This window comes from Bombus pyrosoma, linkage group LG4 (assembly GCF_014825855.1).
Source record: "Bombus pyrosoma isolate SC7728 linkage group LG4, ASM1482585v1, whole genome shotgun sequence".
NCBI classification, from domain to species: Eukaryota; Metazoa; Arthropoda; class Insecta; order Hymenoptera; family Apidae; genus Bombus; species Bombus pyrosoma.
This window is the reverse complement of record NC_057773.1, coordinates 7,574,637-7,599,962: the sequence shown is the minus strand read 5'-3', so window position 1 is coordinate 7,599,962 and position 25,326 is coordinate 7,574,637. Positions and strand designations below refer to the sequence as shown.

The 25,326-nt window shown below is 31.2% G+C and overlaps 1 protein-coding gene across 1 annotated transcript in view; it reads left to right on the top strand.

Annotated features, from left to right (window-relative positions):
- The first annotated feature begins 23,629 nt into the window (after positions 1-23,629).
- The window catches only part of LOC122566444 (protein timeless homolog), a 247,359-nt gene continuing 245,662 nt past the window's right edge, over positions 23,630-25,326 (top strand). Inside the window, exons 1-6 of the mRNA XM_043723656.1 lie at positions 23,630-23,747; positions 24,192-24,373; positions 24,491-24,644; positions 24,723-24,903; positions 24,980-25,111; positions 25,172-25,267. Of these exons, the coding sequence (XP_043579591.1) occupies positions 24,280-24,373; positions 24,491-24,644; positions 24,723-24,903; positions 24,980-25,111; positions 25,172-25,267 (657 nt within the window). The 5' untranslated portion in view covers positions 23,630-23,747; positions 24,192-24,279. The remainder of the gene's footprint in view (positions 23,748-24,191; positions 24,374-24,490; positions 24,645-24,722; positions 24,904-24,979; positions 25,112-25,171; positions 25,268-25,326) is intronic.

The window sequence follows — 25,326 nt, the reverse complement described above, 5'->3', positions numbered from 1 at the left end:
AATTATTAAATAAAAAAAAAATTTTATATTCTCATCTTTGTCATTATATCTATTATTATATCTAAAGCATCGGAAACAGATATGTATATTTTATTTTACGTGAATATTCCGTTTTACCTGATTCTACTCCTCTTTACCAACAACAAAACATACACGCCTCTAAAGCATTTAAAACAGTAAAACAGAAAGTCCAACATTAAACGGTTGTTTGAAACTACCCATTTCAGAGGTAACAGCGTTTATCTTCTCTTTGAAGACACCGGCGAAAAGCAATAAAAGAAACTCAACATTTATGTTTTATATTTTTTCCCCTCTCCCTTTTGAATGTCAAAATACGCCTGTAAGCTATTTTTGGGACTGTAATAAATATTGGCTCCATGTGTGCCCGTATGAATGTGGTCTCCTTTACTATGCAAAAATAAATTTCCTAACAGAAGGAAGTAAAGGGAGGAGAAATAGAAACGACGAGGAAGAAGAAGACCAGATATAAATAGAATAAAAAATATACGGGAAGCGGAGAAGAAATGACTTTGTAGAATTGATAAGTTGGTGGAGGCGACGAAAAATTGTTCGTCACTTGGGATTATTATGAGAGTTGGTTTCAAGAGGGTGGAGCATGTCTAGCGTCCGCCAAGACGGTAGATTTATTCTTGCAAAATAGTACGGCGACGCTCGTGAATATCGTTTCCGTTGAACGCGACGCTTTTAATTAAATTGCATATCCGTACAGGCGTGAAACGAATAAATTTTCTGGGGCTGACGTGTGACTTGTTAACACCGACGATTGTACTTGGCCCCTGACGTCTTGTTTGCCAGCGGCAATTCGTACATAATGCCAGGCATTGAGAGAGGTCGAAGAATACCTAGCGGAAAGAAAGGGGCGAAAGCTCTGAGAAATTGCTTGGACGAAGGACGTTGGAGGAAACGCGGCCGTAACAAAATGCCAGTTAAGTCGGTTAATGAATTTGTAATTGGCCTTCGTTTACCGATCAATGATGCAAATAAGAACGCGTTATAGACGAGCGCCGTTTAGGGGATGGACGTTAAATTCGTTAATTATTAATACACGTACTATTTGAACGACGAATATCACCGAGATCGTCAGCTAAAAATTTTTTTGTTCCGTGAACAGCGTGGCGCTTTCGACGTTGCGTTTCGACTTTTTCATTCGTCGGAATTTTCAGGGAATTTTTACAGTCGCCAGGCACAATAACGTGAAATTAAATATAAAATTTTAGAGAAATGAAACAGTTTTCGAAGAGAATGAATTCATACAATTTTTACCAACGTAAATTGTGCTTTCTTTTTAATTTGTTGCCAGCTCTTTTGTATTTCCAAATATCTCGGATTTCTTTTTTAACGACGTTATGTATAATCGAAGTATGTAGTATGAAGAGTATAATATCATACTAGTGAAAAAATATATACAATAAAAAATATATTATGTATACATATATATTATAATGTGCAGAATGTCACCAAATATGTGGAGAACACTCGTAGGATCGATTCTGCAAAACGATCAAAACGATGGGAACGGCTCATGTACAAGAATAAAAGAAAAACGCTTTCTTATGTAATATTCTAACGTATAAAATAACGAAGACTTTAAAAAAAGACTTTATTCAAGAATATGAAGATTTTCTTGCAACGAAAGATCTTTTGATCTTACAAAGAACAAAGTTTACCGTGTCAAGAAGTTCAATCGCCTTCAAGCATTCTCAACCTTCGGTTATGATTTTTCATTGACAGAAAATGTATTAGAGATAATGATGAAAGAAATACCTTAAGTTGGAGTTAAACAATACCTGTCGAAAGAAATTTATGATCGGAATCACAAACTTAGGAAGTCTATTTCAAAAAGGGGCTAAGGAGAAGAGATACTTTAACATTGTACTCAGCTTTTCTTTTAATAAGTATTTTAAAATTGTACCTTGTGTTCAATCAATAAGGGGACTAACACATTGTTATCAATTTATTATATTTTTGGAACTTTAGCAAATATATAGCTCCAACAAATTTTCACCATGTGTATTGGATCGTAATATTTTATGAATGCAAAATTCCAATGGATTAATTGTTTTCATGATAATCTAATTATCACGTTTTAATTAATATCATTAATATATATGTGTATATATATCTATACGTAAACATAAAGTGTAAGACAAACGAGACGAGAAGAATAAATGACGATGTTTTGTATTCCACACAGAAATCCACTTACAACTATTTAATTGAATAATATCGATAAACTAAAGCTCTTGTAATAATGATTAAATAATATCTATAATAATTGATTACTGTATACATTATCAAATTTCTATCGCAGATGTACATTTCACTCGTTAGTTTATAATAATATACATAAATGTAACTTTGTATTTATATTATAATAATTAATAATACGATAAAAATATAGTAAACAATATCATAATAGAGGATTTTAATATTACGATAAAATTTGTATTTTTGCAGATGCAATTTGAATCTGTTTCTAACAATATTATAGGACTCGTGACCTCGCTTCGATTTTCCTGCTGGGACAAATACGCATAAGAAATCGAATGGAAATTTTTTATAGTGCCTAGCTAATAAAATAGCTTTATAGTTGACATAAAAGTATATCAATTTTGTGAAAATACGAACGCGTAACAAAATAAAAGGTAAGTTCCCATTGTTTCCAAACATTTCGACGTCCGACATATTTCATAACCAACATTTACTCGAAAATAAAATCCAGGAAGTAAACATTTATTTTGATCCGTCAGGTTACAATATTTAAAAAAAAAATAGAGCACGCTTGCAAAACATATAATTTAAGAAACACCTATGTTTTACCGATTTATTTCTTTCATTTTACAGCGAAACATCTAATTTTTTTCGGAAGTAGAAAAATGTAGTTTAATTACACTTGACATTTTGAATTAGCTTACGCTAGATAGAATCAATAGTGACAGAAGACGTCATAAATTCAAGAATGTAATAGTAATGTAAATATAAATCCCAATAATGAATTAGAATTTTCAACCAAATTTTAATTTTTATCCTGTTTACTTTAAAAATAATATAATAATTCACATAATCTATAATCTAATTCTGCTTATGATATATAATGTACAGTATTCGATTAATAGACATTATACTTAAATAAATCTCATCATACTACTTATCGTGTTTTATACTACTTCTACTTATTTCACTTGTAAAAGATCTCAAATGTTTAGTTTTGTTAGGTACACGTCCCTCCCGTGACCGTGGCTACCCGTTCGACGACCCGTTATGTTACTTCGAGCCTAAGCCCACTGTTATGAATCTCGGGCACCCGTACTCGGATTAGAACATTACAACTATTTCTCAGTTTTATTATTTAAGTGTAGCTATAATAAAAGTCTGGACTAAAGTATTGGGGACCTTCCCAAACATTCCAAAAGAAAGGTCCCGATGTCCTTTCATCTCCGACATCTCCGACAAGAATTAAAAAGTTCAGTTTCATTATTTGTACAAATCTTTCAAAATCAATTCACTCGCGAGAAGAAAAGTAAAGTGAAAGAAGAAAAACTGATGTGTCGAGTCAGTGGAAACAAAAACGCCAGCAGCGATTCGTACGAGAATCGTAGCAGACGAGACACCTGATGTCGATAATTTCCATTCATTAACATTAATCCGTTCACTTTTCTGTCAGATAATGTGACTATAATCGAACAATGAAGGGATAGTATGCGGTTTGTACCGGGAGTATTTTGCAAGTATTGTAGATACCTGGCATTCCCTGGGGCTACCCTCGTACATTCACACGTGCGCAATCTGTAATACGTATATACATACACGCGTGGTTGGTGGTGTGTATGCGGTTGCACGTACATTCATGCTCACGCTATTGCATGTCTAAAACCAGGTCTACACCTAACGAATGAACCGGAAAATAGTAAGCGTGGACAAACGCAAATCTGTAGGGCATTCGATACAAACGTACAATTCGTCGTAGTGTTACAATATCGGTAATCGAACGAGGCAGAGTTTAACGTAGATAATGATTCACATGTATATGAACTCTAATAATTTTGTTTATTTTAGTTACCTTTACTTGTAATAAATATTAAATACGTAGTTTTAAGTACACGAGATACATGTACGCAGCAATGGTGTGACCAAGATATTTTAATTTTTTTAAATAATTTGTCAGAAAAATTGTATACGTTAACATAAAACGTGTTACAAAAGATTTATAAGTAGAGGAATTATTCAAGAGATTAGGAATTCAGTTAAAAGACACAAGATAAGATTTTCATTTTTCAATTACCATTTTTACACCAGCCGAATTTTTCTCTCGATATTTTAATAGAATATTTATATTTTCTTATTATTTTCGTCCATAAAACATGATACCAACATTTTTACCAAATCCTAAAGGTCACTCTGTATAAACACGAGTATTTTCCTTTGATGCACGAGCAATCGACGGATCGAGTTCGTTGATGCTCATTCGTTAGTCGCAGACTCGGCTTAACATTTCGAGTTTGCTACCGTTCACAAACGTCTCGAAACCCTTCGTGCATTCGATCATATCTCATAGTATGTATGCCCACCTTCTACGTCAGCCAGCTATCTACTAATTAACAGTGGCTATTAGCCAAGTTGGTCAATTATACCTGAATTATTCTCCTACTGATGTCCCATCGATGACGGCTGACCATTGACCATAGGCCTCGGAGTGCGTAACGATTTGTCAATCGCCACGATCCAATGTTTGCCGAAATGACTCGGTCGATCTACATTTCGATCATGAAACAGCTGACTCACGTTTACGATTTTCGATGGAAGCTACCATTAATATGGAATCCGGAAATAGGATCATAGCTGTAGCGGTTGGTTGATAATAACCTGTAGCCGAGGTCAAACTCTCGGTAAGGATTCATTGAATTCGGAAGCTTTCTCGTGTTAAAATTGTTGATTGAAGGATTGTCAAATGATTTGTTAATTATACTGTGAAATGTTGTTAATGTTATCTGTTTACAACACCTGGTCGATGTTATATAATATCAATTATTATTAGACTGCGAATGCGAATTCATATTTTTATGAACACGATTGAAAAAATAGAATCTCAACATTATCATTTCATACGTAGATATATTATATTTTTAGATGATATCTAGAGTAGTGAATTAACAGAACGTACGATGGTTTGATTGACGCAAAATGAAAATTCAAAATATAAGCCATGCGCGTGAAAGATAAATATTAAAATATATTAAAACATGTACAGGGGAATAACTTCTGATTGAGAAGATAATTGGAAATAATAATGAATCAATCTGCAAAATACTCAATATGAAATCTTTATATTGAAATTTATTTAGCGAACGGTTTCGACAAACAGCAATTTTTAAAAAATTAATTTTTTCAGCATTCGGTAAAGTAACTTTATGCTGTTAATGCAACATAAATCGTTGCATTATAATATTTAGAAATATAACAAAAAATTTATTTTCCTTCCAGCCATTCGTAAAAATAATAAATTATTTTTATGAACATATCGTTAACGTGATAAACGTTAATATAAAGAAAACATTAATATAATGAATGACCATGTTTTATTGCAATATTTCATTTTAGAAATATCACTTTGACGAAGCGATATAAATTATTTGCTCCGCGCCACTCAATTTATACCGTGACGAACAAATCATTAAGTTAATAACATACCTTAAGTAATTCGATCCATCATTCCTTAGCCACTAACGGATTATTACTTTGATCAGTCGCTTGACCAGAAAAAGAAATGGATTTTCCTTGAGAAGGGCTACTGCAACGTGACAGATACGTTCTTGACGGGTTCCGTGATTAAAGATCGTCTAGGCTGGTAAGCTGTTCGAAGGGTAACGATGACATCTATTTTGAGGCTACCCCTCTGTCTGATGTCCCTTGTCGGATGTCTATCCCACACTCCCTTCGTTGATATCTTCGAATCCCGATAACAATTCCTACAGAAGCCAGCAGCTGTATGCATGTATTCCCAATTTACTGGTACCTAAATCAACGAATCAGTGATTAACGTTGCTATGTTCGAATATTCTGGAGTTACAGCGCCGCATTTCGCAAACGTTGTGCACTGACTAATTAATTACGTCACTTAAGGTTACTAATCGCGTAAGATGCATCTTATATCGAGCGCATTAACGGGAAATGCGAGTATGTAGTCGGTTTTGCTAAAACCATCATGGATTTTATGATTGGAAAGCAGTTAAATATTAACGATCTTGAAAATACGTGGAAGAAAACGAATTATGAAACTCCGTACCACGAAAAGTTGATATAACAAAAATAATTCTTTTGATTAATCAAATTATAGTAAATAATCATGATCTAATAATGTATTTCGTAAAGTGTATAATTAATTTGACAGTGTTTTATAAAACGTCAATGTCCAATAAATTTTGGTAAAAAAAAAAAAGAAAAAGAAAATAAGTTAGATTCAATTCGATTTTGTAAACCATAATATCGTAATTAATTTCCGTAGTAAATTTTTATAAATCAAGTTATTAAATTTTCTGAACGGATACAATATAAAAAGATGTAGCTACATGAATTTTGAAAAGTTATAAGTACACGATCAAAAATACATTCGGTTCGATGAATGTAATTTGTAAGTTCTTAACAAAAAAAAAAAAAGAATAAATATATTTTGAAGCCTAATTTGTTCAACGATTTTTTAATCGAACAATACACGGCAAATAATAATTTCTTTAGAAAACCGTTCGGAGTTAGAAAAGGATTTTTACCTAGTTATGTTTAGTACAACACAATAGTTTTACAATTATCGTTTTGTCTTATTGTTTAATTGAACCACAAGAGATAATTACGTTCATTTTACTTTGTTACAATCAGATGACTTTTCTATTGACCAAGGAAAACCGATTTTGTTGGAGAGAAACGCCGGTTTAATAAAGCCATCTCTCTGGTCAAATATGATTAAAGGTCAGCCTTGAGAGCGATTTAGTGGAAAGAGTAAAAAGATATCTATCTTAAGGTATAGTATCCTCTTTCTATGGTATCTGTTCCTTTCCGGTATCTTTGACCTTTCAAGATCAGAGCTACGTCTGATCCACGTATACAGTATCAACAGCGCAATACTAGTATACATTACACGGTAGCGATAGGAGTGAAAATAAATTGGAAGCGTTTCCTCTGAACTTCTTTCAGAATTGGTATCCAACAAAATCGATTACTATACAGCTTTCTACGATTCGATTATTGTTGGTAAATCGTTTTCATCACGTATGAAACGAGGAAAGCTTCTAGAAAATATAAAAATCTACCGAAAATATACATGTATCTCGTTTAGATAGTTTTTTTTTTACTAAACATTTGAAACATCGCGCGTAGTTTATTTCAACTGTTCAAATACCTACAATACAATATTTGTACAGACAAAGGTACATAAATCTCTAGCAGAATCCACGAACTAAATTTACGTTAAATGTCACGATAGAATGTTATCAAATGTACTTATAATTCTATTGTCTATATATGTTTTATAATTGAACTAAATAAGTTAACTAAAAGAAGAACAAAAGGTTTATGTAGAGATGAGTTTAGAATAACACCGAACAGATTCTTTTTTCTGAAATACTTCAACGTCCTGTTTCAATACGCAATATACATTATACATTATCGATTGACAAAAGATTGTGAGGGTTCGACGACCTAGCGTTCGATTTGCTGTCAACCAACCAGGCGATTTAAAAAATTATGTACTTCGAAACATGATATGCACGATTGATTGATAAAGAAATAAAAAGAGCTTCAGAATCATGTAATCGATCCGATATAACACAGAGTAAAAGAGCACACTGTATAATGTAATATTCATTTCTTTTTAAGCTCACATATTATGCCATTTAGAGTAATATTTTTTCACGAGTTTCAATGTTTTCCTAACACCAGATCTTTAATATGTACCTAAGTATAATATATATAAATTATTACAATTAAAATGGTACGATAAAGATGTGAAAAAGTATATTACTATTATAGGTTTGTACGGAAGAAGGTATATGTAATAGAAGAAAATTAATTAACAACAAGGAAGTGTAATTTTCTTATCTTGTTTATCGGAATTTATAGATGACTTAAAAATAACGTTGCACGACACTGCAGGACGGTACGTGCACGTGAATTGGTTCGAGCAATAAGCCGTGTTATTTCGAAGGAAACCGAGGTAAGCCAACGTGATTCGTGGTTCTATGCTTATGGATATACCGCATACGACATGTAATACGAAGGCCACATACGGATGAAAGGAGGAGAATGTGGTGGTGAATGGAAGAGAAGGTGGACGAGAAATTGTAGCTGGAAAGGTCTAGCCGGGATGTTATGTTGTATGCTAGTACCAGCGCTGTAGAAACATTTGCAACCAGCAAGATAGGCTTTTACACGTGGTCACGTCATCGTTGATTCAAAGGACATTTTGTATAAATTCTAAACACTAGATAGTAGGAAATTACGAACCGCACTGTATTGCACGTACTGCAAACAACAAGAAACAATTTTCTGCGGGCTGCTATGCTCGAGGGGAACGTTTGTAGAAATTGAAACAATTAAATTAAATTCAAATTTCATGCTTTTGGAGTTCCTTTGTAAAGCAACAATATAATGCTCTGTTTAGATCTTCCAAATAAATTGCGATTGTATTATCGAGATCTTACGCTCTTGCGTACTGGTATATAGCTATTTAAGTAATATAATCATAGAGTAAATGTTAGACGTAAAGGAAGAAAATATTTAAGATAAATGAAATGAACAGCAGAAAAACATATTATATTTTTAAATTAATAGTAATATTCTAAAATATTATAAAATATATTATACTTAAAAATATAGCATACTTCTAAATCAGGGACAAGAATATGAGTAAATCTAGGACGTACTTCTTGTTGAATGACTTTAAATAAATATTATAACTTTTCATTCCTTAATTAAATTAAATTAAATGATCTAAATACGTTCACGATAGAAATTGCATAACAATAGCCTGTATTTGATAAGTATAAAATCAGCGAACATGAAATGTGAAGAGACTAATCCATAAATCCCTTCAAAATATATAGGTATAAAAACAAACTAAACCAATATCATAAACTTGTGCATATATATGTAGGTATGTGCGCAGATAATGTTTTATCGGCGATTTACATGTGCTACTGATTTTCGTAACTATTCGAATCTGTAACAATGGCATAGAATCAGTTATTAGTCTAATTTTAACATAGTAAATAATTTGAAACATGAGTTACGAGGCAAACTGAATCGTCTGTGGAACGTTGAAATTATTGATAACTAAATGTACTTGTACTACATACATATACCGAACACATACCAATTTGTACGACATTTTACAATTTCCTGCGTGTATGAAATACGTATCAACTTTGAAACTACTAAATCTTTTAGTTAATCGAATTACTTTTCTTTATTATGCAAGAATTTAAATGTATGAAAAATTAAGGAATTTAACTATACATGAAAGATTGATCGCTGTAATATTTAAATATTTTTATAAATTAAGCGTTCAAATTAACCTTGATTAGTAATTTTTTAAAAAGAAATACAAACGCAAGATCTATTGAAAGATAGCGTTTAAAAACAGTACGTTGTATTCGTGATCAAAATTATAATAAAGTACAAGACTGGCCGCAGCTGCAAGAGGAATCTCTGAAATTCTGCCAAAACACATTTCCTTTCACAGTACTCGTGAAACACGAATGTGGCGCAAAGGAGTGGGAAGATTGCCTGCCTAACTGGCATGAAGTCCCACGAGATTCACCGAATTCGTTCAAAGCTTTCCACGTTACGTTTATCACTAATGTCAATAGACACGTTGCGGGATACGAGACTCAACCGTCTGTGGATATTGATTCTTTCGTGTATAATGTATATACATACCTACCTATTGTGTTACATATGCGGTGAACAAGAAAATTACATACAATATAAGGCTTAACTCGCCCAGTACTCATCTAAGCAGTAATAGCTATTCGTAAAGAGGGTCTTCTTAAATGATATTGACATTTTTCGATAGAGAAAAGAAAGAAGATATTATAAAGAAGACACAAAATTTTGATTAATTGAAGTGGTTTGTGTCTGTAGAATTATTTTTGACGTTCAAATTAATTGTAAGAATTTTTATACACTGTCGTCAATTATTCATTTATTTATGCCAATTACATACAATTATATTTAATAATTGTATAGCAGCGAGGATACGATGAATGAAAAGCGAAGATCGAAAGATATTTTAACAAAAAATCACTACAGTAAAGAAAATATGATGTTATAATAATTTACTTGATAATATTTTAATTTTCGATTGCAACGGAACATTTTCTTTTCTATGCAAATATTCTTATAAAACTGTACTAGTCTTACTATACGGCTTACAGTCACAATAAAATTTTCATTGTTCAAAGTAAACGTTTGATATAAATTTAAACTTTCTGTTTGATTTCAAACATATTATATCCTATATTATAAACGTATACATGATAACTGCAAATATTCCATCAAACAAGAAATTCCCATCATTTCATTTTATCGTATTACAAATTGTTAAATGACAGTAAAAAGATTTCCATTTATAAATTATAAAATATATGTAAAAACGTATTCATCAATTGCTGGTTACTCAATCAAAGCAATAACAATTTTACATGACCTTATCATTCAGCTTAACCATCGGTTAGCAGAGATCCACGTTCGATCGACTACGTACTAGCTTTTAATTCAATTTTCACGCTCATCTCGCGGACAAGCGACATCGGCGTGAAATTTTGGGAAGCAGGTTTACTGTCATTGGATCATTCGATCCACGTCAATCGTGTATTGAATCAGTGTCCATCACTCGCATACATTTAGTGCGTATAGCCGTTAATAGCCGGACAATCTCTTGCTACGTGAACGGAACGACAAGTATGTCATGTCAACACGTACCGCGTTACGATTTCACACACCTTGCCATTGTTCAATCATTCTATGCCGTTCTCCCCCCCCCCCCTTCTAATGATTACGCGAATCGAACATAATGACTCACATAAATCTTACATCAGTAATATTTGGGTTGCATATACCGTATGAAGTGTCGATCTTAATAATCTGGCTTGAATCCATCATAATACAAAATGAATGACAATTCGCTTCCATGCAAACTACGAAATAGTTCATAAATTTTTATACGGTCGAAATAAAAATGATAACATAAGCTTATTAGTATTGGCATTCGAATCGTAATTTCGACTAGGTATTAGTAGCAATACTACCATTAGGCAGTAAATTGTCGAAAATTTGTGAATACAAAAGATTGAACATAGAAAAGTGAATAAAGAAAATGTTAGTATAATTTGACAATGAGATAGAATCTTGAACCGATGAGGATAATTTTAACTTTACTTGTGGAGAAGTGCAAGCATAATTTTAGACCGTAACGTCTAATCGATATTTGCATGGTTTAACAGTAGATACGTTCGAGGTAAAGTTTTCTAGAAAAGGGAATTAAACAATTAAGAGAAGAATATCTATCGAAATGTTGAAATATTTTGCTGACTATAGTTACCGACTATAGTTTATTATATAGAAGCAACATCGAATATCCATTGCTTCCATATTTATCAATACGAAATATTCTAGCATTGTATCTCGTGTTTCTTCTTGAACGAATTTTCAAGTATCGTCAACCACAACGATCGTTCATTCTTTACAAAAGCACTCCGTACGAGCAAATGAAGCGTGAAACATCTTCCTTCTCGAAGGGTACGTGCACGTACCAGTTTCTTCGTGAAGCGGGAAAACGCAGTCGAGATACAAGCTATGAAATATTTCGAACTAGAACGATTAATCGTGGCTACAGATCGTTCAGGCAGAAGTAACAGTCTTAAACCCGTGAAATAATTTATGACACGTACCTAACCTCTGATAGTTTATGACATGCGTCGACGAAGCAAATATTTTACTATAACAAATTCACATCCGATGTTTCCTAGATTATTTATTTGAAATTTTGCTACAAAACAATCTTTTATATTAATGTTACATTTCTATGCATATATTTTACATACATTATTTATTGTTAAACACCTCACGGGTTTATGAAATATATAAAAAGATATTTATATACGTGTATATGTACCATAAAGGTAATAATATATTGTATATTATTGAATGTAGACCTTGTATCTCTTTTTGTTATCAGATATTATTATATTACTACTAATATTTGATATTTACTATAGTGCATAAATCAATATGTATATATGTTTAATTACTAATTAGGACAAGCAGTTTCATTTTAAATAGAAAGATGTTAGTACGAATTTGATTGCTTTTCCTTTCCTTCATAAATATCGTTATTTTAACTGAACAAGATTATCCTTGCAACATATCAGTTTTTCGAAATCATTTAAGATACCTGTTTTATGAAATTTTTACAATTACGATAAGGAAAAGCAAGTACCCACTAGATAGTTTATCCCAACAAAAAGTAAGATACGATGGAATAAAATAAACACGTGACAGACTGTTGATGTTTGCGCATATAGAGGTGACTTTAAAAAAAAGAGCTATATAAATTCTGTCCACATTTTTCGTCCTGTGCCCTTAAAAGACGGATTTCAGAGGTTAGAGTTATACAACACAGGAAGGATCAGCGTCAATAACCCGCAGGTTCGAAATCCCCTAGAGACACCCGTGCACATTTTTACTCTGCCTCTGGTTTCCCCGAAGCGAAATCGCGAGGGTTTTGTCACCGCGTAGCTTACGACTCGTCCGGTAACTTCCACGAGGAAAATTGACGAAACCACTGTTCCTGCTCGAGAACATCGCATAGAATAATAAAAAAGGAAAAAATGGAACGGGCCTACTTACATATATAGCTCGGAATAATGTGGAAATTTACATGCGGGTGCGTGTTTCGCGGAGTGACGAGGGTTTAGCCCCATTTCGGTCCTCGAAACGTGCTGACTCGGCCTACGACAATTGTATCAGCCTGCGAACGAGTAGTTAACGATATTTTACCTTTTTACCATCCGCGAACGATTTAACGTTCTTGGACAAAAACTGTCTTTTACGACGACAATGCCATAACTCCGGTCTATAAAGAATAAACTTCGTTTCGGTTATATCAAACTTTCAACGGGACGCAAATTTTCTAGAAAATTTCTTGAATGTTTGATGAGACTGTTGTCCTGCCAAAAATAAACAATACAACTATTTGCATAATAGATAAATTTCATTGCTCATGGTTTCTGAAGTTTTATAGTCTCGTGAATACGTAATATGTATGCATACCATTTATACATCATTTTCTTGATTCTCTTCCCGAATTCAGTATTATGTGTTTATCAGATTGAATTCCTATTAAAATATTGTTTATACACACGTATATCAGCCTTTAATGACCAAAAAGTATGTAAATGTCATGAGTTTGTAGAAAATGGTGTAACTTATTATGTTTAACATTTATTTATGTTTTTTATATCTTATTTTATTTGCTAAATAGCAGTTATTTACATATATTTAATTCCAGATCAAAACAGAAAAGTGTATCTTTTTATAAGCAAATAATACATTTCGGTTATAGCGGTTTAAAAGTGTCGATATTGATAATATTTAATTTGTATCGAAAATTGCATGACTGTTGATGTTTATCGAGATTTTTCATTTGTTGTTTAAAGATGCAGCTTGCTTTAATTGTGCGCGATATTCCATGTAATCCTCCCAAAATATACTTTTTCAAAAAGTTCAAATATCAAAGTGAGGATCATAAACTTCGTGCAAAGTGTAAAGTGGAGAAGACATAATCGATTACACACCAGTACAAGCAGGGTAAATTTTGTACTTTGAAAATTCCGCGTGTTTTGGTAAAGTTTGAAAAAGTTTGAAGCGTAACGAAATTAACTCCTTCATGACTACATTGGTATAAAATACCTTGGAGTCTCTATGTATCTTCTAGCATATTACAGTCTTGTTCATAGCATGCTCAGAATTTCTTCAAACGTGAGACTCGTGATATTTTCAGTTCATACAGCGTACAAATAAAAATTTTGTTGCACGACGAAAAGGGACGCATTCTTTCTATGTTCAAACTTTTACATATAATTATTATAAGCTCGTTCTGATCTCCAATCTTTTTATACGGAGTTATAATAAGAAAGTACGTAAAAAAAAAAAGAAAAAAAATAAAACACGAAGATTATTCGATGTTCTTATAAAGACATCTCAAGGGAATTTCGAGCCCTATTAAACGATTACTTTGAGTACGTTTTCAACTGTCATCCAGAAAACCGCAAACTAACTATGTTTTCTCTGTTCTTTGATTCAACAAGCTGTCTGGGAAACTATTCAATTTCTCTTACACGCTGCCATACTCAGAACAAGTACGTTTAAGTTCAGATTGCACCATCTGCGACCGTACGCGTCATTGTTAGAAACTAACTAACGATTCCATGGTCCATCGAATTTGTGTTCTGTCATTCTCCATGACTGGTCACTAGTTTCAACGCCATTGTATTACAATACCGCTATGTCAGGTTCAGTATCTACCATTATTGTAATGCGTGCCATCATTTCTGTACTCTGGCTTCATTTCGAATACTAGACATCGATTCACCATCGCGAAACAGCGTATCTAGCAAATAATCTTTCTGTTGCAACAAAGAACGTGACTTTATACTGCTAATCTGACAGCGTGAAAGATGTTCCAATATTTTACGAAACCCCCATTACGAAAAAGTATGATGAAATACTGCTTGATTGTGAAATTGTGACAGTGCTATATGCGCATCTTTTTGAACATACTATGGGAGATCGAGCATATATTCTTGTTATCGTGAAGCTAGAAATGACTTATCATTTATTATAGTAATAGATTTATATAAATTTGAGCATAAGCCAAAGTCAAATTTTATGTAATACGAATGATATCAAATTTATCTGATATATAATGATGAAACTATCATTACCACCTAATGACAGAAACCGCAATCACTTAGTTGGCAGCCCAATAATATAATAAGCATCAAAATTTATTCGAAATCTCACTTTTATCATTATCCTTCCTGTCTTTAATAAAATTAAGCTAATTAAGAAATAATTGTAACGTATCAAAAAATTTTAATATAGCTCTTAAAAATTGAACAAGATCATCCCTTGAGTAGAAACTTTTATAATGATGGAGTTAATAATTAATAAATCTTATAATTTACGCCAATTTTAGATTTTATAAACTTAAATGTAGAATAATTTATTTATAACAAAAACCAAACGACACGGTAAAAGATAAGAAATATGTATATAAATTAAATTGTTATATCCAAACGATTGGGAGTTGGAACGACTAATTAACTCATTTTCATCGGTTAAGAGATTAAGAGAGCATTTGTGTCGCGTATATGTATAACGGACGACGAGAGTTTCGTGTGAAGGTTGTAGGATATAGATTCATAGTTATATTTAAACAGTGTCCTTGTTACTATACAGGAGTTTATTTGATTTTTCTCTTTATTGAATCGACACGACGTCGTGTAACAATGAGGATTTCAATACCTACGAGTTGCAATGCAAAGGTAATAGAAAGAATAGGTATTATAACTCTCGCTCACATTAAAGCTTAATAAGGCATGATAGTGAATTATCGTCTTTGTATAATAGAACTGGGGCGTAAGCTTAGTCGAGTGCGGTGTATTTCTGTGCATTACACCCACCATGCCAAGGGTAGCGACTTCAAAGAAGCGTGTTTTATCATCGAACCATTATACCGTATAACTACAACGCCTCATTTGCCAAGGCTATAAAAGATGTTCTTATGTTCCGATGTTTGCAAGGGTAACAACTCGGTTAAGATAGAAGCTCTTAGCGTCCAATCGATCTATGACATTCACGCGATAAGGACAGTGTATGTTCCGAAAGCTGATTGTGCTAAATGTTTCAAGAATTGTAATGCAAAGTGAGTGTTTCGTTAATGATGTTCATTCTTAAAATAGAGATTCCTTGTCTATATGAATAATAATTCGTATATCAAAAAAACATGCTTTAATATTCTTGATTAAGACACTGAGGAACTTCAAAAGATCGAATTCGAAAAAGATATAATTTGATATAAAATAAATTGTGATACTGCCAAACAAAAAATTAGATGATGTGATTTTTAATATTTCACACAATTTTAGCAGATAATGCTATAGTTTTCAACTGTGTTGATATACTAACTTTGGAAATATATAAAAATAACATCAAATATAGGTAAATGATGTGTTAACCTAATTAGGATATTATGTGCACAAATAACAATTTTTTAATTCACAGGAATTTTAATTAATAGATATTTTGCTACATACTCAGTATGTTTTAATATAAAACAAAAGAAACAGGACTCACTATCGTTTCTTAGATTAGCATGCATATGCGAACACGCCATGAGGTCGGCAGATGGTCTCGAGCTAAATTCCAGAAATAACGCGTAAAGCAAATCTCAGTGGTGGTAATGTTCTGGTTGAGTACATATTCGCATCGGAATAATAGCATTGGCTATGTAAATAATAGAATCATGAAATCTGATTAGCAAGCATCTTGAATCTATCTCTCCTTCCCGGCACATTAAACAAACATAGTTATTATAATTCTAATCGCCATGTGTATTTACATATACATGTGCGCGATCTGTTCCATAAGTAACGAATTTATGTTCATGACAGTTTTTTAAAGATATATATATATATAGATTTTAAGAATTATGACGAGCATCATCAACATAGTTGAGATAGTTTCGAAAACTTTTACTTTACAGCGTCCGCATGATGCTTCAAATATAGTAGCTTTGATCATATAAAGATCACGATCTTCCACATAATTTTAAATATTGGGAAATAAACAGAAATCATAAAAACTAGAAGCTAAATTGAAACAACAAACGAAATCACAGCAATTAGTTGCGAAATAACATCTCTCAAATAAGTGAGTCAAGTAAAATTTAATAAGTAACATCTTTTCGAGTAATCTAGCTTTAAAAATAAATGTGGATAGTACGTAACTTGTAAATTCAGTGATACTTGAATTTCACTATTTACTTAAATGTTCCTTTCAGATAAACTCATATTTTCAAATGCATATTATTTCAATCTCTATACGAATAAGAATTAATTATTTTATAATAGGAACAATAAAAGCCAATAAAGTGCTTTATTAAGAAAAGTAACACAATAAGCGTATCGAGTAACGTATCAAAAGCTATATCGTATTGATTCCCTTTTAATTAAATAACAATTTCTTACATTATGTTGTAAGCTAAATTAAATCCATGAATTCATTAATTTATTAAATTGTAGGAATTTAATCTGAAACATTGTATAACAAATTCGTAATAACTTTCATATGGAAACAGAATACACGATTGATTTAAATTAGCGTACAAAATAAAAATACAAAAGTATATTCTATCTTTAAAAAAAGAAATAAGAAGCTCATAACCGAATTTGCAAATTTTTATTCATTCAGATACGCTTGAAGGAATTATAGCTTATAAATCTTTGGCTTTAAAAAATTTACAACTAAGGGACATAGAATATTTTTCTGTAACGATTGAAAACATGTATGTACATTGTACACAGGAATGCTGTATCGAGAATAGCTCTCGGACAAGCAAGTTTTTACCACATGTACTATTTACGGAAGGTACAACCACTGTACTCTCGACAACGTGTCGTTTTGAACAGAAGCTACACGTAGTCGTCGCGCGGTTTTTCCACCACAGTAAAAATCCGCTTGTTTGAAAGGGGGGCCTAAAATCTACCTCCCAGCAGAAATCTACCATACGTGTTCAAGTGAACAACAGACCTATTTCCGGCATTCAGGTCACGCTCTCCATTGGTTTCGAAGCAAAAATGTTTTTTCAATCTTTACAGTGGCGTACACATCGGTGTCGTATCGCGCGTCACGAGCACATTTAGGTACCAGTAAATAATAGTGTTATACAAGAATGCGAGAACGTGCAAAACAAGATACTTCCACCTGAAGTTATCTGTTTCTTATACCTTTGTTATCTTTTTATTATTTGTTTTATTTTATTTTTAACTTACGAAGTTTTATATAGTTAAAAGAAGCAATAACTAAAATAAATAGCAAAAAGTTTTATTTAATATTTTATACTCTCACAATAAGTTTTATTTATCTTAAGATCAAAGAACAAGTCTAGTCCAACAACATTTAAATGTATTTAAATTAAAATTGATATAAAGATCATCAGAAATTTCAAATTACTATATTCATTCAATTATAATTAACTGATATTAGTGAAATGGAGGCAGCCTTCTCATCTAACGATGCTTCAACTAAATATCCTTAAGGGATTTCAAGATCGTAACGTAGCTGAATAATAGATGAAATTTGAATACGGATTTAATATCGAAACTGCTGCGAGAGTGCGGTCATTGGTGTAGTCACGAACCATTGAAAATCAGTCACGTTATTCAATGTTACTAGCATATTGAGATGAAACTCAATAATACGTATGTATATGTGTATCTAGTATAGATTTAAGATACATCACATATTAGAAACTCTGAAAGATCATGGTACATAAACAAAGAGCGATATACATTTTAAGACAAAGGAATGTAAATTGAAGTAATAATATCACTAAACACGGCAATAAAATTAATTTCAATATTAACTTCAATAAATTTGATTTTAACATCATAAGGTAGTTATAGTACACTCGTCAACATCTATTTTTTTTTATATAACATGTAACATTATAAAATTATAGAAGGTAACAAAACGATCTAAGTTATATGATAATTTCATATAATTGTATTGATGAATGTGTTTATGAACGAATATGAGCGAACCATTGCTCTAAAAATCTTTAGAACAGAATTTGTAAAATAATTTCAGAAAAAGTTGAAAAATGATTCATCCCTTTTACTTGTATAAAAGAGAAATTTTAATACTCTCCATGTTACATTTAATACCAACAGCCAAAATCCTTTGTCGACAAATAATCGATTACTCGATGCAGACATTCTTAAGCCGATTTTATGGGTACAAATCCCTTTAATTGAAGGTCTCATTAGTAATTGAAAACACTGATTGAAAATTTTGTTGTTATGTTTGCTGTGTGGTATTAATCAGTATACAGATGACTGAACAAAATTTTGAAAATATTTTAATACACATATTACTTGTTTTTTTAAATATTGAATTGAAATACTGAATTTAATAAATAAACTAAAATTTACTCAACTCTGTTATGTTGTGGAAAGTGATTTTCTATAATTAATTGCTATTATTCTTGTTTAAAAATTCCTCTTTCTTGAAAGAGATTCTTTCAATTTTTATTAAAATTTGGATGTAGTAATATTTTTTACAGGTGTAATAAATGAGCCATAAGATAATGCTTATATTGAACTGAATGAAACTGTGGACATTACACTTTATTATTAATTTAATCTTAATTTAATTTTATTCAATCTTCTCCCAAAATTTGATTGTAGATTTCTTTTAAAATTCGTAGTATGCGATTAAATATAGTCAAAGTGGAAATAACACTATTATACATATCTACGATACTATTGAAACTATGCAATGAGATTAAATCAAAAGAAGAAAGATGTCAAAAGTGAAATGCGTACTTGTGTCTACTGAAGAAAATTGAGAAAAGTTCAAACGTAACCGTATTTATTCAAGGAACATCACGCGTATACGTATTAATTCTGAGAATTGAAACATTACGAACAAACTGATATATATTGATTACTCGGAAAGAAAGAAAAATGAAAATAATTTCAAAATTAAGAGTTTTATTTAAATTAAGAGAAATTGTAAATTACACAATTAATTAAGTTATATCTTTTCTCTTTTTTTTTTCACGTTTTAATAAAATATAACAGAAAATAGCACTTCACCTCGTGTCGTGCGTTTTACTCTTGTTAGACGAGATTAATATCAAAGTTTCCACCGCCACGTTATAGTCAATGAAAAGTAGTTGGATTTCCAGAAGTTAAGCGCATATTAATAGCCATTTTGTGTCTAACAAGTTTCACGTAACGAACATTCAGATGCTTCCATACTGTTGGGAATCGTAAAGAGTTCTCGTCGCTTATAGCTCATAGCTCTGAAACACAATCGCTTTATTTCGGCTTGACTAAATTTGCCGCTTCCAACTCACTCGTTTGCTAGACAGTTATGTTTACGCACGGCGAAACTTACGAAACTTAACTAAATTAACTAGTTAACGAGTAGATTATGCACACGACATTTAACTGCCAACTCTCACAGCAGGTAGACTTATAGTTTTCCATAGTAAACTACGAAGTAGACTGCGGAACATCTCTTAAGTTCAAATATAGAGTTCTGCACTATTACCTTGGTTTAATGAAATAAGCTTAAACGAAACGCGATTGCCTTAAAACGTGAACAGTACATACATTGTGAATCGAATATCCTGAAACACTGATTTTCTATAATTATATGTTGTAGAACTTATTAACACTATAGATAGATATTATCTAAATCAAACGATATCACTCAAGGAACTTTTATTTATATATCCATACATGCACTCGATGTATTTTAAAATAAAAATGAAGTTCAATGTTTATATTAATGATAAATGTCAAATAAAAGTTATGAACGATGCGATGCTGTTCATGGAAGAATCTCATAGTTTATCAAATAGATAATACTGCTAAAAATTATAATTTCACTTTATTCAATATGATAACATAATTTGTGTACCCTAACGCAAAATAATCATTTCTGATCTTGAAATCTGTGGATAATTTAAAAGGATAAAATATATCGTTTAAACAATAAAATAAATAAGATTCTGTAACAATAATCTTGATATAAATAGAAACTTTCTTATCCATTTCTCTCGCGTTTCAATTTTTATTTCGTTAAAAAGCCATTGCTAGGTTATTATTATACTCCACATTAAATTACTTGAAATTTTTTTTATTATTTGAATTGTATCCTTCGGTATAGGAGTAATAGGGAAGAAATATGATAGTGACAGAAAGAGGAAAAAAATGTAACTGTCGCCATAAGTGACAAAACGCGCTAGTGACAAAACTGTCGCTTCAATACTTATATTTATAATGTATGGCGTTAGTAGAAGAAGAAGAAATCGAAATTTTGATTGATGCCAGCAAGAACGACAACTTGTCGCTAGTACGTGCATAACCTAATAGTTGTATGATAGTTTCATGAAATAGTTCTGCGAAATTTTTAAATTTAAGATGTCACAAACCTAGCAAAATTCGAACACGATTTATTTTTTGTTGCATGAGATATCTAGATGCAATATCGAAGTCCATGCAATCACGTATGATTTATATTGTTATTCTAAATATTCGAACATATATACAAGCTCGTACAAGAATGAATGCGATATCGAAAGATTGACAACTGTGTATCCGGAAAATTGGTTGTCCATTTTATTCGATCCGAGAGATAAGCACAAAGGGAGGTGATAAAAACCAAACGTAACAAAATAAACAAATAAGAGACAGTGTTGATGTGCTATAACAAATAAATGGCTGATAGTGGTAACCTATTGACCCAAATAGGGTCGATGATATTGATTAGTCACCGCATGTTTGTCCCACGGCAGTCAAACACGATCCCCTCTGTACTCTATATTTCTCCTAACATACAATACCTGCCACCCCTCGTACTTCCATCCCTCTAATAATCTGTCCCTCTTTGTTTCGATTTTGCACAACCTTCTCGTATTGCTTTCGTCTATGTCGTATTCTCATCGTGAAGTTTTCGAGCATCTTCCCTATACCCTTTTTCGTATAGTCGGGCAACGAAATTGAATTTATGGCTTTATTTTCCTCGTTCATGGACAATATCTACCGCAGATTGCTCTACGTGAAGCGCGATTCTCGGTATTATAGCGAAATAATGGAACCCTTGCGTCTTCTTTCATGTCATTCACGTGGAAGCAAGAAAATGCCATGAAACGAATTCTAACCGAAACTTTAATGCGCTTCAAAGTTCGCAAAACATATTTTTCGGAAGGACAACAAGGCAATGATTTCACGACCCATGCTTTTTTATCGATCGTTTTGCGATATCAACAAGAATTTTTTGCTTTCGGATGAGTCTACAGAAAGTTTTAAGTACCTCCGACGTTTACAAGTTCAAAGCGCGTTCATTTCGAAGTAATTAATTAAATGCTCAATGAGGAAAAGGACTCTTCATTAAAATTGCTACTTTGAAGTTGCAAGTAAGAAATTACAGGGTTTTCAAATACGGAATCATCGTTGAAATTGTGTCTGCAATCTTAAAATATGAAGAAAACTATTCTGATTAATAATGATCTGTCTCTTAAATATTTCGAGATCTTCTCAATAGGCGGATACAAATTAAAAATAATTAATGTATCTACCATAGAGTCCCAATTCGTCTTTCTCTCAATCTGAATACATATATAAAAATTTATGTATATTAATTATCAACAGAATAAGGAAGGAATTTCTCATGTTTTTAAAAAATAAAAAAAAAGCTCTACATATATGTACTTTTAAATTTATGATATTGAATCAATCTAAATGACAATAAATTAAAAATATTGTACATATATTACTGTATAAATCTGAAATTTATTAATTTACTTAGCATTAACGATGTAAAATACATCAATTGTATATTTTTTTAATTTGTCTATTAATTAAATATAATAACAATACTTGACTTTTATTTTTCTCACTTCAACAATACAACATAATATGAGAGTCAAACATTTCTAAAAGTTATAATTAATATATTGCTTAGAATCTTACAACTTTCATATAATGATGCTTTGTTCGTATTTAATACCACGTTCATAATTGATTACTTGAATATCTTGTACTAGACACTAAACTTTACATACATATATACATATTTAACGATAAGCTCTGAATAAATTCTTAATCAAGATTTTAAGCTAACATAATAGCTTTAGCTTTATCTAATTACTAGCTCATTTGCAAGTTCATTTAACTTTAATTATTTTTTATCCATTTATCTAAAATTTTCTTAATTAAAATAAAAATCTAAGGATTCGAAATCTAGGTACATACATACATAGAAAGATTTAGTCTTTATTTTTATGAAAATATAATAAGCAGCTGCAAATTATGGATAACCTCTAAATAAATTAATTGAAGAGCAAATATTTTCAAAAATGACATAATGTTTCTAGAAAACATTATAAAATTATAGAAATTCATTTATTAAACAAATATATATTTCGTATTAAATTTCAATATATGTAACCATTACACATTTACCTTTTATATAGTTTAATTTCTTAAACTAAATTATCATTATTTACTAAATAATTATCTTCTAAATTGATAAATAATTTGTACTTACCGAAAGTGTTCCTTCTTCTGTTACTGCAAATAATAAAAAAGTATTTGTATATTTCTATCAAATAAGTTATTATATTGTTGTCAAACTACATTATATGTTATAAAGGATTCGCAATTAATGATTTATTCTTAGTTCAATAGGAATCGAAAGCACTCTATCGGCCAATTTCGTAAAAGCATAGCAAACATTTTCCCGCGCATTTTTCATTACCTGTTGCGCATTTGACGTATCCGTTGCCTGTAATTATTTTTGTATCTATTAAGTGTAGTGAGTGTTTTAATTGATAGTGTTAAGTGGCAATGATTACATTAGTCCAGAGTTTCGCTACGCATGTGAGTGTTAATTATGACATTGTTAATAACTTATTTTATTCTGTTTTCGTTAACAAACCAAAGTTAACCTCAAACGCCATACACGCCGGTTATTAGTATCTCGTGCGAATAGACATAAATAACACAATTATAGTGATTTTAAACTATGGTTAACTGTGGTAAATAAGGTTAAACTATGGTATTGTTTTACGTATTGATTAAAAAAACAGCATTGGTTTGTTTATAATATTAATTTACTGATAAAAATAAAATATGCATAAGATTCATAAATTTAGTTTAAAATATCCATAGAAATTAATGTGATCAGTACAAAATTTAAAATACTGATTTATAACATATTTACATTTATTACAATTATGGGGTTGTAATTTTTTGACAATATTTTGGTTATTTAAGTAAAGCTATAGTGTCATTTTAATAGTTCTAATATATTGTTTATTGCAGGTGATCTAAAAATTCATTTGAATAATAATGTTTAGAATTCAATAGAAAGAAATACATATATACCTTATAATCTGTTATAAATAAAATCATGTCAGATTACCTATCTACTGAACTTGCAGCTACGTGCGCTGCACTTGGTTATTATGATGGATCTAAGTATCATTTAGACAATTACTGTTTAGGTAAAAGTAGTTGTTACTTCTTTTATGTGTATCTTGTATAGTAAATATTCATGAGTTAGTCAAAACTTAATTCGTCGATACAAAGAAATATTATTAAAGTTATTAATTTCATAATAGATGTTATAAAGGATCTTATCAAATATTTAAGAAGAGACGATGACTCTCATACTGTACGTCAGTTTCTTGGTCAAACAAAAGTACTTCAAACTGATCTTATAAAAATTTTTGTTGACCACTACGATAAACTTGAACTTTGGGATGTATTACTAAGGTAAGTAATAAGTTACTCAAAATATATTTTGTAACTTGCTGTATATTATTTCACTCTAATAACATCTGATTTAATTAGGTTAATTATTAATATAACAAGTCCAGTTGTGCTGCTTTTTAATGAACAAATTCCTACTGACATAATGCAACGTACTATATACCTTAAACTAGTTGCATATACACAGTCATATAAAGTAGCTTTAATTGATGGACGTATATGGACCATACTTAGTAATCGTTTAAGTAAAATTCTTAAACTAGTAAGTTTATTAAGTTTGTAGATTTTATATGTATATTCAGAAATAAAGAAACAATACAATTCCTTTGTTCTTATAGGATAATGTAGAAAGGGGGGAAGAAAACGAAATGATCATTGAAAGGATACTTATTTTTATTAGAAATGTTTTGCAAATTCTCCCAGATGAAAATGAGAAACGTGTTGATAATGATGCTACAGTTCATGATGAGGTATGATATTGAATGTAGCATTGCATAAGAATATATTTTTATATACTCTCTGCTCATTAGGTTTTATATGCACTTAATACATCAGGAATTGTTGATTTGTTAGTATTTATTGCTAGTAACAGAAGTGAACAACAATATCATTTGCAAGTTTTAGAGGTATGTGCTCGATTAAATTACATTAAAATGTCGTTATATTGTTTCAAACGTTTTATTTT